Source organism: Talpa europaea (assembly GCF_964194135.1).
Source record: "Talpa europaea genome assembly, chromosome: 1".
Classification (NCBI taxonomy): Eukaryota; Metazoa; Chordata; class Mammalia; order Eulipotyphla; family Talpidae; genus Talpa; species Talpa europaea.
Window position 1 is genome coordinate 33,722,487 of NC_140073.1, and position 16,979 is coordinate 33,739,465.

The 16,979-nt window shown below is 39.8% G+C and overlaps 1 protein-coding gene across 2 annotated transcripts in view; it reads left to right on the plus strand.

Moving 5' to 3' along the window:
- SWAP70 (switching B cell complex subunit SWAP70) overlaps positions 1-16,658 on the plus strand; it is a gene marked incomplete at both ends in the record, with an annotated part of 70,074 nt that extends 53,416 nt beyond the window's left edge. For both annotated transcript variants that reach the window (XM_084236322.1, XM_084236323.1), the window contains 5 exons: positions 6,364-6,471; positions 8,020-8,186; positions 13,758-13,956; positions 16,143-16,239; positions 16,552-16,658. In XM_084236322.1, coding sequence (XP_084092448.1) covers positions 6,364-6,471; positions 8,020-8,186; positions 13,758-13,956; positions 16,143-16,239; positions 16,552-16,658 — 678 coding nt within the window. The remainder of the gene's footprint in view (positions 1-6,363; positions 6,472-8,019; positions 8,187-13,757; positions 13,957-16,142; positions 16,240-16,551) is intronic.
- Positions 16,659-16,979: the final 321 nt, after the last annotated feature.

Genomic DNA, 16,979 nt, shown 5'->3' on the forward strand with positions numbered 1-16,979 from the left:
TCCCCACTTTCTCTCATGAATGCCTTGTAAGACCCTTAGCATAGCACTGTGGGTTTTTCTTACTATTTGGAGTAAAAGATACTTTCTGGATCAGAAGGAGAACTTCATTTCAGAGCCAAAAGTTCAAGTACCAGAGGCTGTGCAAGGATAGCAGAGGTTCACTGGGAGAACTTTTTCCTTTGTTATAACACAATTCTGGTGGCGGTGGTGAATCCTACCAGTGTGTGGCCATGGCCTTATTTGGGGGCATTTGTGGGTTGAGTCTGTCTTCCTTGAGTCAATGAGTACCCTCTAGCAACAAAGACCCTTCTGTGTCCTGTGCAGCACCTTTGTCCTGGGATATGGGAAGTTGCTCATAGTATAAGATCCCACATGGGGTTCTCTCTTAGCAGCCCATGGAAATGCCACACTCTGCTGAATTTCTCTGAGTAGACTAACAAAGTATTTTTTAAACACTTTTATAATTTTAGGAACCAAGTGGGCATACAATCTTAGATATAGTTCTTCTTATCCAGCACACCTATTTTCTAAAAGCAGCTCCTCAGGTCTTGCTGCTCTTCCCCCTGAATCATTCTTGCATTTTGCCTCTTTCTGCTTAATACAATTTCTTTTAGCACTCCCTTCATAGGCTAGGGTGGGCGCCTGCTTTTGATGTGATCATTGTTTCCTCCATCCTCTGTGTACACAGCAGAAATGGAGTTCATAAGAGTGGGGCAGGGGTCTGGGGCTTAGTGTTCTTTTTAATAATCTTTTAAGTTATGAAATAGGTCACACATACAGAAGAGAGCATGAAATATGTGTATACAAATCATCATAAAGTGAATACTCATGAAATGATTACCTGAGTTAAGGTGGAATATTGCTTGTTATTTAAAAGTTTGTTGTTCTTTTTTCCTTCCTTTTTAATTAAAAAATTATTGACAAGATATATAGGTAAGATTTGTGGTTTATATATGGCTTTTTTCTTTAAAGATTTATTTTTTATTTATTTATGCATAGAAGAACTGGGGTATAGGTCAGAGGTGCAATGATTGACCACAGACAGAATGGGGAGCAAAACAGGTGGATCTACTGAAATACACTGCTGAAGGGAGCAGCAGGTGAGACAGGAGAGGCCTGCTGAGCCTTTTGAGTAGCTCCCTGGCCAGGGATCAAGCTCATGCCACAGTGGCTGGTGATAGCTTGATAGCGCTGAGACTTTAACTCCTGTGCCACCAAGGAAGCCCAGTTTTAGATATAGTTTCATGAGTCTTTACACATGCCTAGATTTTTGTAACTACCACATACGGAATACAGGACAATTTCAACACTGTAGGGTCAGGAATGGACACAGTGCAGGTTTTCTATGATCCAGCAGACCGGGTAAAGAAGGAGTCAGAGTCCTCAGTGGCTTTTGCAGGATTTTATTGGGATTTACCTGGTACAGAGCAGGCAAGGGTGCTGGGGGGCCAGAAGGCTGGCAGGCCTCCCAGACCCCAGCAAGTCTTCACTCTATCTGGGCTCTCCGGCCTTCTCTCGTGTTCTCTCTTCTTCTCTCGGCTTCTCTGCTCCTCTCCGGCTTCTATTTGTTCTTGGCTTCTGTTGGTGTCCCCGTGACGCCGCCTTTAAAAGCCCTGTCTCTCAGCCCTGGTGTACCCACTTCAGGTGCCCGCCATCAGGCATGCATTCAGGACCACAGGGTTCCCTCATCTATCTAATGGCGGCAGGTCAGAAAAGCCTGATACCTTTTACCTACCCTACAAACACTCAAAGAGGTCTTTTCCTGTAGCTGCTTGCATTGAGACCCACCCCTCACCCTTCACCCTTGGAAACCTCTGATCTGTTCTCTGATTTGGTTTTATTTGTTTTTGTTTTTTTCCAAAATGTCATATAAATGGAATCATACAGTATGTATGTTTTCAAGATTTTTTTTCACTTAGTATCATGCATTTGAGACTCATCCACCTGGCATCCTTTTAACCTCTTAGAGTCTTTTAAACTTTGCCTCCCAGGAGAATGTAGGTGGCCTGCGCTGTTATGTGAATGTATGCCCTGGAGTTAAGAAGGCCTAGTCTTACCTAGCTTTCCCACTACCTAGCTTTACAGAATTATTTAAGCAGTTGATTTCAGGTTTGATGGATAAATGTTAGAAAACTATTATAGATCCTTTAATAATATTTAATTTACTTTTCTGTCAAGAGATAGAATTATTCAGTTTTTCATTGAAGTATGTTTCTAAAAAACTGCTTCAATAAGTATTTTAGGGGCTTCCCCGGTGGCGCAGCGGTTGAGCGCTGGGTTGCGAAGCTGCCCGCGGCCTCTGCAGCGCCAGTTCGATCCCCGGCTGCTCCCCGGCCACCGGAGGAGGGTCCCACATGGCGCGCAGACCTCTCCTGCCGCCCGCTGCTCCCCTCAGCAGTGTACTTCGGTCCTTCTGCCTGCTCTGCTCCCCGCTCTGGCTCTGGTGAATTCTCTCACCCTCCCGTGCTTCTGACTGTACCCAGTGCATGTATAAACAAACAAACAAACAAACAAATAAATAAATAAATAAAACATGCCTCTATTAAAAAAAAATTTAAAAAAAAATAAGTATTTTAATCACCTAAAATTAGGCTACATAATAGTGGAATTTGTAACATTTAATAGACCTCTTTTAATTCAGAATGAATAAGAAATCATATCCTTTTTATAAATTAACAGATTGCTTTAAAGGGTTTACCCAAATAGTTTCATTTTTTATTTTGTTTAAGATTTATTTATTTATGCATATAAGAACTGGGGTACAGGCTAGAGGTGTGGGGGGGTGAGAGGATTCACCAGAGACAGAGTGGGGAACAGAACAGGCAGACTGAAATACACTGCTGAGGGGAGCAGCAGGTGAGTCAGGAGAGGTCTGCTGTGCCATGTGGGTTGCTCCCTGGCCGGGGATTGAACTTGTGCTGCAGTGGCTGCCGAGAACTTCATGGGTTGCATCTCAACCCCTTGTGCCACCAGGGAGGCCCCCAAATAATTTTTAAAAAGGCTTTACTTTTTTAGAGCAATTTTAGGTTCTAATAATAAAATTAAAGTACAGAGATTTCCCATATTCTCCCTATCCCTGCAGATGCATTGCCTGTCCCGGTGTCAGCCTCTCCACTTTGGGGGACATCTTTCCTTCTCCATCATCCCCACCTAGAGCAGGACGTTTAGTACAGTTGATGATGCTACACTGACACTCATAATCAGCCAAAGTTTATAATGTACTTTAGGGTTCAGTATTGGTATTCTGTATTTTATGGGTTCAAACAAATGTGTAATAACATGTATCAACCATTGCAATATCATCTAGAGTATATTCACTGACCTAAAAATCCTCTGTGCTTGACCTCTTTAACCCCCCCACCAAATAATTTTTATTTATACTTTTGTTTCTTTTAAAAAATGTAATAATTTGAATAGATAATACAATCATAGTTTCCAGTCTTACCTAGAAAGAATACCATTATATTTCATTTCTGTGTATCCTTCTAGAGTTTTTAAATATACATATATATGAAAATAAGAATCTATTCTTGTTTTCCCATTTATAAAACGCCAAAAATACATATTCATCCTCACTGTTCTGTGTCTAGTTTATTCCACTAAATTTATATATTTTTTGAAAATTTTCTTTATTAATCCTCATTTATAATAGCTATATAATACTGTATTAGATGGTTGTATCTTTACTTCTTTAACCACATCTCCTATAGATGAACACTTGGGTGTTTTAATAGATAATGGTACACAGAATTACCTTGTACCTGGTAATTTTATACAAATGCATATGTACGTATTTTTAAATTCTCACAGGTGGGATTGCTGGATTGGAGTTTACATCTATAATTATGAAATCCAGGCTCATAGGTCAGCCACCCTTTTAGGTTTTGGTATTCACTGTGTTGAGGAAAGGTGTTCTAGGGTTTGACAATTAAGTACCCCAGCCGGAAAGTCTCACACTTCACTTTTTTGGCTCTAACTAGTCACATGTTTCTCATAAGAAGTCAGCTGTCAAACTGCAGTTTCCTTGTGTGTGATGAATACATTTTCTCTTGTTGCTTTCAAGATTTTCTTTTTGTCTTTGTGTTTCACATTTTACTGTGATGTGTGGGAATGGGTCTCCGTTTCTCCTAGAGTTCATTGAACTTGTTGGATATATAGATTGCAATCATGCATTGATTAACAACAGGGATAGTTCTGTTACCCAGCATTGGGCTGGGTACCTGTTGTGCATAGAAACCAGATTATTATGACACCAGGGTTCTGAGAAAAGAAAGAAGTTTTGTTATGAATTGATTGACAAGGAGACAGAAAACACAAATTCAAATCTACCTCTCCGGTTAAGAAAGGGAGTGAGGTAATACAGATATTGGAGGCTAGGGTTGAAAACAAAGGAGTTAAATTATATTGGCTGAAAATCAGGTTAGAGACAAAGAAGTGTGTACTTGACTGAAATCCATTGACTAGTTATAAGGCAGTTCATGCATGGATAAGGATGAAGAGGTTTTTCTTCCAATAAGCGGGGTTTTGAGTTTCTGTTGGTGTGCCCTCGGCCTCTGGGTAGTCCTCTTCCTCCCCCCACCCTCCTGCATTTGTGGTCTTCTGGCTCTGGCTCTAGCCAGGCTTGGAACTCACTTCAAGTTAGTCACTTCTGCTTACTCAGGCGTAGATAAACTACTCTAAATACAATCCTCAAAGAGAAAGTTAAGTAATTTTTTTTTCTTTTGTTCTCTAAGACCTGAAAGCAATTTAACTATTTAGCCTTGGTTATAGTACTTTTTATAATTTCTTCTTGTTGATAATCTGATAATTTGTAATTTGATAATTATAAATTATAAATTATAAATCTGATAATTTATAATTTCTTCTTGTTGATAATTTGAGAAATACCCCATTAGGTGATTTCACAGTTGTGCAAACATCATAGAATATATGTTATTCTCTAAACATTGCTCCATTTTGGAAGAGGAGCTGGGTCATCCCTGACCTCGTATTGCTCCTGTAGTGTCAGGAGGCAGTAGGAATCTGGGGACTACATCAAATAAGTGGTCCATCACTGACCAAAATGTCAGTATGTACCAGTATGTGCTGCATAACTTTGTAATGTTTTCCTTCAAACAAGGTATGTCATCAACCATTTTTTCTTCAAATATTTTTTGTACTCCTTTTTCACTTTCTACTCCTTCTAATGCCCCCATTATGTGAATGCTGGTGCACTTAAAGGTGTCATACATTGCATAATTTCTATTACTCTACCTTTGGTACATTCTTCTTGCAGCCCAAATACACCTGTGAGGCCCTCCAGTGAATGTTTCATTTCAGTTATCATCATTTTCAAATCCATAATTTCCATTTGATTCTTTTTATAATTTTTTTTTATTGCTAGTCTGTCTTATGGATAGCATCATGTCTTCTGTTACTTCCTTAGGCATGCTGTCTTTTAGTTATTTGGACATTTAATAACTTTTTTCTAAGTCAGTGCTAAATCCACCACCTGGGCTCCTTCAGAGGCAATTTCTGTTGCCTGTTTTCCCCCTGTGTATGAATCACACTTTCTTTTTTCTTTCATGTTTCATAATTTTTGTTGGAAATTGAACATTTACATGTAGTAACTCTGGATAGGACTTCCTCCTCTTACCCAGTGGCTTCTTGTTGTCTGTTTACTTAGTGAGTTGGCTGGGCTATTGTAGTGTCTGCTCTTCTTATGGTGTAAAGCTTCTCGCAGGCTCCTCAGACACACAGCCCTGGGCAAGTCCACTGTATCCAGGATAACTAGGTGATTAGCTCGGCTCTCAGTGTCTATCTCTGATCTCCATTAAACTGTCTTCCTCTATTGGTGTCTTACCCAGCTGCTAGATCTCACTAATTTTCCAGCTGATCTGTTGTTTTCCACGATGCCCTGGGACCTAAATTCCCCCAGTCTGATACTTAAATTCAGACCCCATAATGTCTTTGACACCAAAGTTTGAGACTTATTCTTACTACTGGAGGGTTCTTCTTTGCTATCTCTCCTTAGTTCTTCTGGTGGAAGGGGGCTTGCTGTGGCTTGCTGTGGCACTGTTCTTACAGAGAGTTAGTGATTTTCTTGGATAAATGTTCCCCATTTGTTATATGCCCTTAGGATAACTCCCAGGTTGTTTTAAAATAATTTTCACCAATTACAGTGGTTTTGCTGGTGAAACGGTCCTTGGAGCTCCTGTGCCATCCTGACTGAAGTCAGGCTCTATCAAGGCTTTCTGTTCAGTTCTGTAAGATGGCAGAATTGAACAGAAAGAACTCAAAAACAGATCTCTTGTCATTTCGCTGTAAGTGTATATCCACTGTAGTAATTCGTGCTTTTCTGTGAATGTGTTCTTGGTTGGTTAGAAACTGGAAGAAGCAGCATCTCGCGCAGCAGAAGAAGAAAAGAAACGCCTTCAGACTCAAGTGGAACTACAGGCCAGGTTCAGCACAGAGTTGGAACGAGAGAAACTTGTGAGTACCATGTGACTGAGGAACTCCTGCTTGGGTCTGTGGAGGTGTGAAGACTTGGGGGACTAAAGTGAAGCTACCTTTTGTAAGCTTGGTTCTGCTGCTGGGCTGTTGGGGAAGTTATGTGTTTATGCATCCATTATCAGTTTATTGAGCACATTCTGTATGCCAGGAACAAGACCAGGGATGTAAAGGTAAAAGCCATAGACTTTGCTTTCAAGATCCCAAAGTAGAAATTTGTGAGATGCGGTGATAAGTTCTGTGATTAGGGCGCCTGTTTGTCCTGGTTTGTCTGGCTTAGTCTCTGCCAATCTGGTATAATTATTAATAGTATCCCTTTTCCTTCTCAGAGCGCTGTCTCGGAAAATAAATAGCTATGGAAAAAGTAAGCACAGTTTCCATGACATTGCTCCTCAGTAATGAGCAAAGTTGGGTTTTCTGAAATCATGAGAACATATGAATTCTAGTCTGCTGCTCCTGGAAGCTCTGATTCATCTCAGAGATTCCCATCTTCAAGAGACCTAGAGGGCAGGCTGCTTTAGGGAGTTTGCTGGTTAATTGGAATACAGGTCTTCTCACATTGAGTTGTCATGTGTGGGAGAGTGCTGAGTCCAGTACCTGTTAAATAGATACTCGTGGCATTTCCTTCAGCAACTTTTTTTTCTTAGAGATGAAATGAATGTGGTTGTGGTATGAGAGAAAAGCACATAGATGAAGGCAGTTGTAATTGAAGGAGTTCTGTACTCATCCAAGAGATCCGAGTATGTTTCTTCTTAGCTCTTTCTGATGGGCATTAGTTTTCTCTTAATTAAATTAGGACGGCTATCATGTGATTTCTTGTGATTCTTGGGAGGATGAAGTGAGCTAATACAAATGAAAAGATTTTGTAAACTGCAGAGACTTATGCTAGTGTGTATGACAGTGCATTTAAGATGTCCATGTCTTTTACTTTTTAAGTCAGAGATTCAAAACTTTTTAATCCAGAAGGGAGAAATCATAGGACTTATTAGGACACTAAACCGTTTGAGTTCCCCCAGGATGGGAAGTGCCCTAGGGAGGGGATAAGGAAGGTAAGGCAGCCAGATGCATGCAGAAAGAGTCACTGCAGAGCAATCATTCCTTTCTGCTTTAATTCTAACCTTTGTCTGTTCCTATGTGACTGGTTTATTACTTTTAGAGAAGACTTAGTTGGTAAAAAGGTTATAATTTTAAGACAGAAAGAAATTTAAAGAGAAATTATGCAGGGAAACTTTTTTTTTCTTGACCTGAGCCTGAAAGTATGAAGTGGAAGGGATGGAAATATACCAGGGCAGGGAAACAGCATTTGGGTTATAGTTTGGTTCCTGCAGTGCTTGGGTGTGGTCTTAATTGGTATTGGGTGTGGTGCTCTTGCTTCCTCCATCCCAGATTCAAAGTGTGAGGGACAAGACCTGTGATCCTGAAGGGCTGCCTCTGTGGGCTGAGCAATCCCTCAGGATGGTGGTAGAGCGGGAGGCTTTTCCTGAGGGCAAAGTCAACCTGTCTTTAAACATGACCCTTTTATACCACCAGATCAGACAGCAGATGGAAGAACAGGTTGCCCAGAAGTCCTCTGAACTGGAACAGTATTTGCAGCGAGTACGAGAGCTGGAAGACATGTACCTAAAGCTGCAGGAAGCACTTGAGGATGAGAGACAGGCCCGGCAAGATGAAGAGACGGTGCGGAAGCTTCAGGCCAGGTGCCCAATCAGTTTGTACACTGTGTCTTTATGTTCTTCGCTTGGGCTAAAATACTTCCTGTGAACGATCAACACTCTGGTGGAAAGGGAGCTATGTCCCTGTCAGATTGGAGGGAGGCTTGGATGGCTGGTTACTTATTGTCAGTCTGGGGCAGTGAAGACCCTAGTTTCTGGGGCTGGGGACTGGCCATATATCTATTTTAGGACAATCTGGTGGGTGTGTTTGATGTGGTACCCTTAGTCATGTTCTAGAATGTCTGTGGACCCAGGATCAGATCTGGTTTCTTCAACATGTTCCAGACCAGAAAGGGCTCTTATGTGGAAGAAGAGGTCTCCTTTAGGCCATAGTTGCAACTGCTCTGAGGATAAGGAGGAAATAAGCAGTTTCCATCTGGTGATTCAGGGATTGGTGACACTACTTAAATAATCCTTTTTTTTTTTTTTAAACATTTTAAAAGGACAGGTTTATTAGGAAAAGGAGAAAGAAAAAGAGAGGTACCTGCTCAGTCACAGGTGGGCAGGAGAGTTGCCACTGCTGCTTTGCAAAGGGAAAGGTCTGAAAAAAACAAAACAAAACACCTATATATACTCACAAGCAGGCAGGAGAGCTGCCTACTTAAAAAATCCTTACTGAAAATCTTAGTTTTTAAAAGTTCTCGATTTTTTTTCCCTTAGAACTTTTAAAGTCAGGTGTACTGTCTATGGTAGTCTTGTTCTCAGATGAGAACTCTCCATTTTTGACTTTTGTTGTAATAGGGAGAACAAAGTAGACTCAAGAGCCCAAAGGAAAATTTGAGCTATTTTCTTCCATTTCTAACTTGCTTCTCCACTTACTTTCTTTAAGATGACTTGTCAGGGGCCACAACACTAAGTGGTATTTGCCGTGTAGCAGCAGTGGGTCAGTGCAGGCATACCTTAAGGTCTGACCTAGTTTATGGACCCATTTGTGAGGTGAGCTTGCAGTGCTTTCTGTGCAGTGCTTGCCTTTCCACATGTGGAACAGCAAAAGGTGTTTGTTTAACCTTTATTTAGGAAGAAATACCAAAGGTTTCTTTGTTGTGTACTTTACCAAAATGACCTCAAAAACAAGTTAATTAGGTTTTCAAAACTTTAATTCTGTTAAAAAAAAATCTTCTAAATAGAAAATGAAATGCTTAGCATATTCCCGGCATCTATAGATCCCACAGTATATCACTGAGCTGTGATGTTAGCTAAGTTCTCGGGACAGCCATCTCTGGGCAGTGATGTTAATACAGAATCAGGTATCTTCTAGAGAGAGGCATTCTAAGATACACTGGATGGTTGTTGAGTTTTTTTTATCATCTGTCATATGTTGTGAGTTTATAGATTGTACAGAGAATTCACAGATGAGCTTGCTCTATGTATTACTTTCCTGTGGTTTTAAGGAGGTTGATTATAACACAGCAGAGATTAGGTCATAGGGATTCAACTAACCAGCAATTTGTTAAAGTATTATTTATTTTGTACTTAAGAAGGAGAGGTGTTTTGAATAAGAGACAATTTTGGACAATGAAACTTAAAATTTTTAATTAGAGGTATACATCAGAATCACCTCTAAAGCTTTATAAAAATGAACATATAGAGCCTGTCTCACATATACTAAATCAGAATATCTATGGATAGGAGCCAGGCATAAGTAATGTTATTTAAAAAGCACTGGCTAATTATTTTGTACACTGATTTAAGTAAGTAGGTTTCAGCCTTTTGATGCAAATATATTACCTCGGGCTCTGTTCCAGTAAGCTTAAAAATTGCTGCTAAGTTTAACTTTTTCTTGGTGTGCAAAGACCCTTTATGGATATTATTTTACTATTATTATTTTTTCCAATTTTTGTTTATTGTGGTAAAGTAGGTTTATATTTTTATATCTGCTTTGGGGTTTATAGCTTCAGAACTATGAAAATGTTTGCTGTCACACCCTGCCCACCACCAGTTAGTGCCCCAACAATCTCCACCACTGGGCCTCTCCCTTCCCCATCTCTGTTTTACTAGTCTTAATTATTTTTCTTTCAGTTTAGTTTTTAGAACTAGAAATGGACCTATTTGCCCCCTCTAGTGGTCATTTTGAGGTAAGGGGAGTTCATCCCTTCCAAAATAATGATTTTGTCAGATTGACTAAGGCGACGTTCAATTAGCTTTCACTCCTCACAGTAGGCCTTTCTGGGTATAAAATCAAGAAAAGATGTCATTAGGTTAGGGTAAAACATTTAAGTCTGGCACTAATGAAATCAAACATAGTCTGTAGCCCAGGGAGTGTGCAGAGGACTTTTTAATTTCCCTGTTCTTTGTATAAGTGATAGCAAGTCATCCATGGAATATTTGGCATGTCATGTCCTTCCAGTGATGGTCCTCTCTCTGTCAGTACCTTAAGGTTTTCTAGAGGTACTTTTTATAGCAAATTGTTTAAATACAAGAACTTTGACCTGAGCCACCACCTGGAGCTTGTCTTTTTTTTTTTTTTTCCTTAATTAAAACTGAAGTTGTTTTTGTTCTGTTCTGTTTTTTTTTTTTTTTTTTTTTTTGATATGTAGTTCTGAAAGTTATCTAGCCTTTCCTGATTGGGAATCACAAAAAAAAACTGTTCACTTATCAGTTAGACAGCTCAATTATTGAAGCTTTTGAAGCTGAGCCATACTAGATCCCATTTTAACTTCCACCTGCTAGGGGCCACCTTGGTGGCATAGGGATTAGTCTCACTACTATAAGTGCCACTATAAGGCCTGAGTTCAATCCCTTGCCGGGGAACTAACCCACATAAGGCGCAACAGACCCCTCCTGTCTCTCCCACTGTTCCCCTTAGCAGTGTATGTGAGTGAACCCGCTTGTTCTGATCCCCACTCTGTCTTTGGTGGATCCTCTTATGCCCTGCACTTCTGGTCTACACTTAATTTCTTCTATGCATAAATAAATAAATATTAAAAAAAATAAACTTCCACCTGCTAATTTTTTGGATCTGTAATATCTGGGGGCATACATGCCTGTATGCCCAACAACTCATGCAGTGCCTGACACCGTTAACCTCCAAAGGGTATTTTTTGAATGAATGCATGGATCCAGGCTCTACTTATTGGAGCCACTGTGGAATAGCAATTTCTTTCCCATAATACTTTTTGATGTGTTTGAAGGCAGTAAGGAACTGAACTGTGAGGACATCTGAGACATCTCTGCTACTTTCTAACTGTGTAATTTTAGACAATTTACTACTTTGAGCCTTCAGTTCCTTACCAATAAGATAAGGATGCTTGTTAACCTTTGAGGGTTGCTGTGGGGATTAAATGAGATTTATGCATGCAAATGGCTTAGTGTAATGTCTGACTTTGGGTAGTCACTCAGTCACTTGGTTTCTGTTCCTCTATCTTACTTGCAGATAAGAAAGACATGTGATATGTAGAATGTCAAAATAAGCATTCATAAACAATATTGGTAGGCTGGAATGACAGACCAAGAAGACAATTTAATATAGCAATAGAGTAAGTACAGGATCTAGAAGATTTGGCTTAATAGCAATTCCTTTGAAAAGATTCAGTTTTACTTCTCTCCGAAATGATATCCAGAACCCTCATATGCTCTCAGGCAGCTTAATGGATGTGAAGTATCCAGAGCAAATGAGGTCATAGTCTCAAAGTAATAATTTTATTCAGTACTTAGTATGTGATAGGCATTGTTCTAAGTACCTCACATGCATTATTGCATCTAATGCATCAGCAAATCTTGTGTGTTAGGTGCAGTTTCTGTTCCTTTTTTTTTTTTTATAGGTGGGAATACAGAGGTTCAGAGTGGTTAGTCTTTGGTCAAGGGTCTTGTTTTTAAACCACAGAATTCAACTTCTGTTAGCTATAGCAAAAAAAGAATTTCTTGCCAAGTTTGTAAGTAGTTCAACCATTGCCCTTCTGTCACATGACACTGGGTATTGTTGCCACCAGCAAGGTAAATTCCTTTGCCTTTGTGTCACATGCTTCATAGAGTTCCAGCTGCTTAGCCAAGCCCAGCTCAGACTTCCACCATGCCCTGGCTGTCAGGGGCAGGGAGGACCTGTGACTTCTGTAGTGGGCGATGGGCCCTATTCTCCATCAAGACGCCTCCTGTGGCTGATTCCCTAGACACATGAAAGAACAGAAAACACTTGAAAATGTCCGTTCCTCCCCTCTGTAATTTTCTAGGATGAAAGAAACAGGTGCACTTCTGGTCTTTTTCACTGTTACATACCCAAGGCCTCGAAAATCACATAGAAGGCACATAATATATACAAGTTAAGTGAATGGATAAACTCTATATTGATTAGACCACATTTGTAGGATTGTGTTTAGTTGGGGACATCACACTCCAAGAGACATCTAAGGAACTAGGCATAGTAGATGGGAGAGTTCATCTTAACATGAAGAAGAACTTTCTAAGGATTGAGGTTGCCCATAAATATAATGGCCTGATCTCTGAAGTGGTGAATGACACAGTATTTGAACGGAGTTGGATTGACACTGTGCAGGATGTTGTAGCAGGAACCCTACCAGTGGTGCAGGTGGGGTTTGGGGACAGAGGGCTTGAGATACGGGGTTCATCCTACAAGGACTGTACAGTCTGTTACTTCCTTTGTTGTTGGTTCTGGAAGAGCAAATCCTACTAGGTAGTGACTTTTTACTGTAATATTGATAAGCCAGCCCCAGGATGCAGTGTGTCCTATTCTGAGCTGACATCTAACCACATTGTTCATACTTGGGGCTGTATGTTAGTTTATTTATTTAAATACCCACATAGCTGGATATTCTCAGATAAATAGCTTATTATTAAAAAAATTACATTTGGAGTCACACAGACCTGGGTGGAAATTCACTGCTACCTATGCAACATGCCTTGAAGTCCTTTGGTTTTCTGTTGTTTTGTCGGTAATGTAGGGATAGTAATGCTTTGAAGAATTGTTAATACTAAAGTTATTGTTAGAATTGTTTAGAATTGTTTAGTAAATTGTTTAGTAAATGTAAATGTTTAGTAAATGTTTAGTAAATGGCATGTTAGAATTGTTTAGTAAATGGTAGCTATAATCATTCTACCTTTTGTTAGCTCCTTCTCTCCATTAGTCTAATTATTAGCTTTTTCCTTAGTATAGATTCTTACTAAATGAAAGCATGTTTAATGGTATAGCAACCAGGAAATTTCAAGACTTGGTCCTCCAGCTGCGAGTAAATGACCCCCTACAGGTCACTTCACCTTTGTGCTTCACTTCCCTAAAATATGTATAATAATAGTATCTGAGTTTACTTTGAGGATTTATTGAGAAAATATTCTTAACTTACTTCACAGCACAGTAAGCTCTGTAAATGTTATTTTTTTTTCCCCCAGAAAAAGATAAAGCAAAGCTTGGAGCAGGATATGTGGGTCCCCTTGGCAGCCCTGTGAATATGGGCCTCTCTGGTTCCTGGTTTCCTCCTGGTGTAGAGAAAGAGAGGAGTATGGGGATGACCTCACACACCCTCCTGTCTGAAAAGTGCTCTGTCATCTGCTGAGGCAGATGTAGTGACCCAGACAGATGTGATCCTGAGCTTTCTACTTTTGCAGGCTATTAGAAGAAGAGTCTTGCAAGAGGGCTGAACTGGAAAAGTGGCATTTGGAGCAGCAGCAGGCCATTCAGACAACAGAGGCAGAAAAGCAGGAGCTGGAGAATCAGCGTGTAATGAAAGAGCAGGCCCTTCAGGAGGCCATGCGACAGCTGGAGCAGCTCGAGTTAGAACGGAAACAAGCGCTTGAGCAGTATGAGGTAATTATTTTTTGATAGGTGATAGTTTTAATGAACAGGGAAACTTGCAAGACTTTGTCTTAGGTGTCCGTAAGACAAGTGGTTTTCTGCACCATCCTTCACCAAATGTTAGAGTTTTATAAAGTCTTTAACTAGTCAGTCACAGTTGCAATCTAGATCTCCTCAACAACACACCATACACCATAACACTCCCTCTGAAAGCCATACCCTTAGAATAATTTCTGGGAATACATGTCCCTTAGGAAGAGGGATGTGAAACCGCAGATTGTCCAGTTTGAAGATTGATTCAATGGTCATGTTCTTTTGATTGCCTTCCCTAATATTTCCTTTGTCAATTAAATACTATTCTTTAAAAAAAAAATTTTGGGTTTTTTTTTTTCATTGCAGTAACATTGATTTACATTGTTGTTTGTATTTTGGAAGTCTAGGAGCCTCCTTCAGGTGTTGTTGCCATAGTGCACCCACCACCACAGCACCTGAAGTGGTATCTCCTTGATGATAAGTGGTGAACATTTTTTTGTGTGCCATTTGGCCATCTGTATGTCTTATTTGGAGATGTGCCTATTTAGCTCTTCCCCCCCATTTTTAAATTTTTTTTTCTTTTTATTGAGTAGTGTGAGTTATTTGTAGATCTTGTCAAATGTATTGTGTGTCAATATTTTCTCCCATTCAGTAGGGTGTCTTCATTTTAGTTACAATTTCTTTCACTGTGCAGAAGATTTTCAGTTTGATATAGTCCCAATTGTTTATATTCTTTTTTGTTTTCCTTGCTGTTAGAGATGAATCTGCAAAAACATCACTGAAGCTTATGTCGTGAAGTGGGTTTTTTTTAGGTGTTTTATAATTTCAGGTCTTACATCAAAGCATTTTATCCATTTTGAGTTGATTTTGGTGTGTGATGTGAGACAATGGTCTAGATTCATTTTTTTTGCATGCAGCTCTCCAGTCCTCACAACACAATACCATTTATTGAAGATATCCTTGCTCTGGTGTATATTCTTGGCTTCTTTATCATATATTTACTGTCCATATAAGTTTAGGTTTATTTCTGGTTGGGTTCCATCAGTCCGTGTCTGTTTTTGGCCTAGAAAATGCTGTTTTAATTATTATAACTTTATAGCATAATTTGAAGTCTGGAAGTGTGATGCCATCATTCTTCCCATATGAGGTAAACTTATCCCTGCAAATGTGCATTTAAAATTTTAAAAACAAATAGTTTTAAATAATAGAATATTTGCTTTGTTATAAGAAGCTATAGTAAGAATTCACTTAGCTCTAAGAGCTAAGAAGTAAGAGTAAGAAGTAAGAGTAAGAAGAAAGAAGGATTTTATAAGTGATCAAGCATATCAGTCAGGGGTCAAGCAGAAGACAAATATCACACAGTAATTTGAGTGGGGAAAGTTTAAACAATTATTAACTGTAACAGGGGATTACCTACTAAGTGGTAAAAATAACTAAGAACAAGGAATGGCAGATACAGGAAGTAGCCACTGCCCCCCCGTACTAAGGCAGGGCACCCAGGGAAGGAACACAGATACAAGAGGATCCTAGTGTCCCTTGCCTATAACCCTAGTGCCATGATCCTCTCCTTGGAGAGGGCATGACTGTGGCTGAAGGCACTGCAGAAAAGCTCAGCAAGTTGCTGTGCCAACTGAACTCACTGGAATGCTGCCTTCTGGGGCTGGTGGAAGTTGCCCACAAGTTAGGTGCCCTAAAACTCATTGGGTGAGCACCATGGCTATTCTGTGTGCCGCAGGAACCACTAAGAAGAGCAGAGTGGACCCTCGAGGCAAAGCTCTTTCTTCCTCCAGTGTCCCTTCAGCCCCCTCAACTGAGGATGCTTAAGTGGTGCCAGCTAGGGAGGGAAAATTATCCTAGTGTCATGAGCAGGCCAGTGAAGAGTAGATTTGGAGCCTGGAGGCTTACTGCACACAAAGATACCTTGTCCATTTAGCGATCATCAGTGTGCATCAGGTTGTCTGTGTGATATCTCCGATAGGTTACTTTACATCCCTGAATCCTCGTTTCCACATTAGTAAAATGGAAGTAATAGTGCTTCCTGCTTCTTAGAGCTATTGAAGTTCTAGTGAGATAAACTGCAAGTAGATAGTAAGTGCCCAGTTACTGTTACTTAGCTCTTAACCTACTGGTATGTTTGCACAGTATAAAATCTACTTTTGTTCCAGGGAGTTAAAAAGAAGTTGGAGATGGCAACTAATAAGACCAAGAGCTGGAAGGATAAAGTGGCCCAGCATGAAGGATTAATTCGATTGATAGAACCAGGTAACGTACTCTTTGAGCAATCGTATTTTTATTCAAATTATTTTTCTGGTTTTATTTGTATGTTTGAATTTAATAAAAACTTTTAAAATCCATGTATACAGAAACAAAACTGTTCAGGGTAAATTTCTCTTAAATAAATTGCCTCAAATAGATAAGAAGGCCCACTTAATCTCCCCCATCTTCTGGTAGTTTGTGGATGCTCACAGCGAGGAAATTAAGTAGAAAAATTACTGTGTTGTCTGTGAAAAAGAAATCATATAAATTGAAGAATATAATAATAATTCCTATGTTTAAAATATGTTTGTCTTTTAGGTTCAAAAAATCCTCACCTGATCACTAACTGGGGCCCTGCAGCTTTCACAGAAGCAGAACTTGAAGAGAGAGAGAAGAACTGGAAAGGAAAAAAGACGACAGAGTAACAGAGCCAGCAGGAGCAGCATCAGTTGTAGATTCCACGTGTAGCCAGAGAGCTTTATGCTAAAGACAAAACAAACTGGCTTTGCTGCTTCTCTTTCTTCAGTGCCTGCCATCGGGTCAATATTCTGAGGAAACCTTCTTATTTATCTTCTTGCAAATCAGCGTTTACCTGAAAAGAAAAAAAGTGACATTATCAAGCTCTTTATGTACGCTTTCTTTGAAAACTTCAGCTACTGAAAATTCCTTTTTAGCTTTCTCAGATTCCTGTGGGATGAGGCAGGGTACACACGTGCCGTCTGTGCCATCATCTGCAGTGTTTGGAA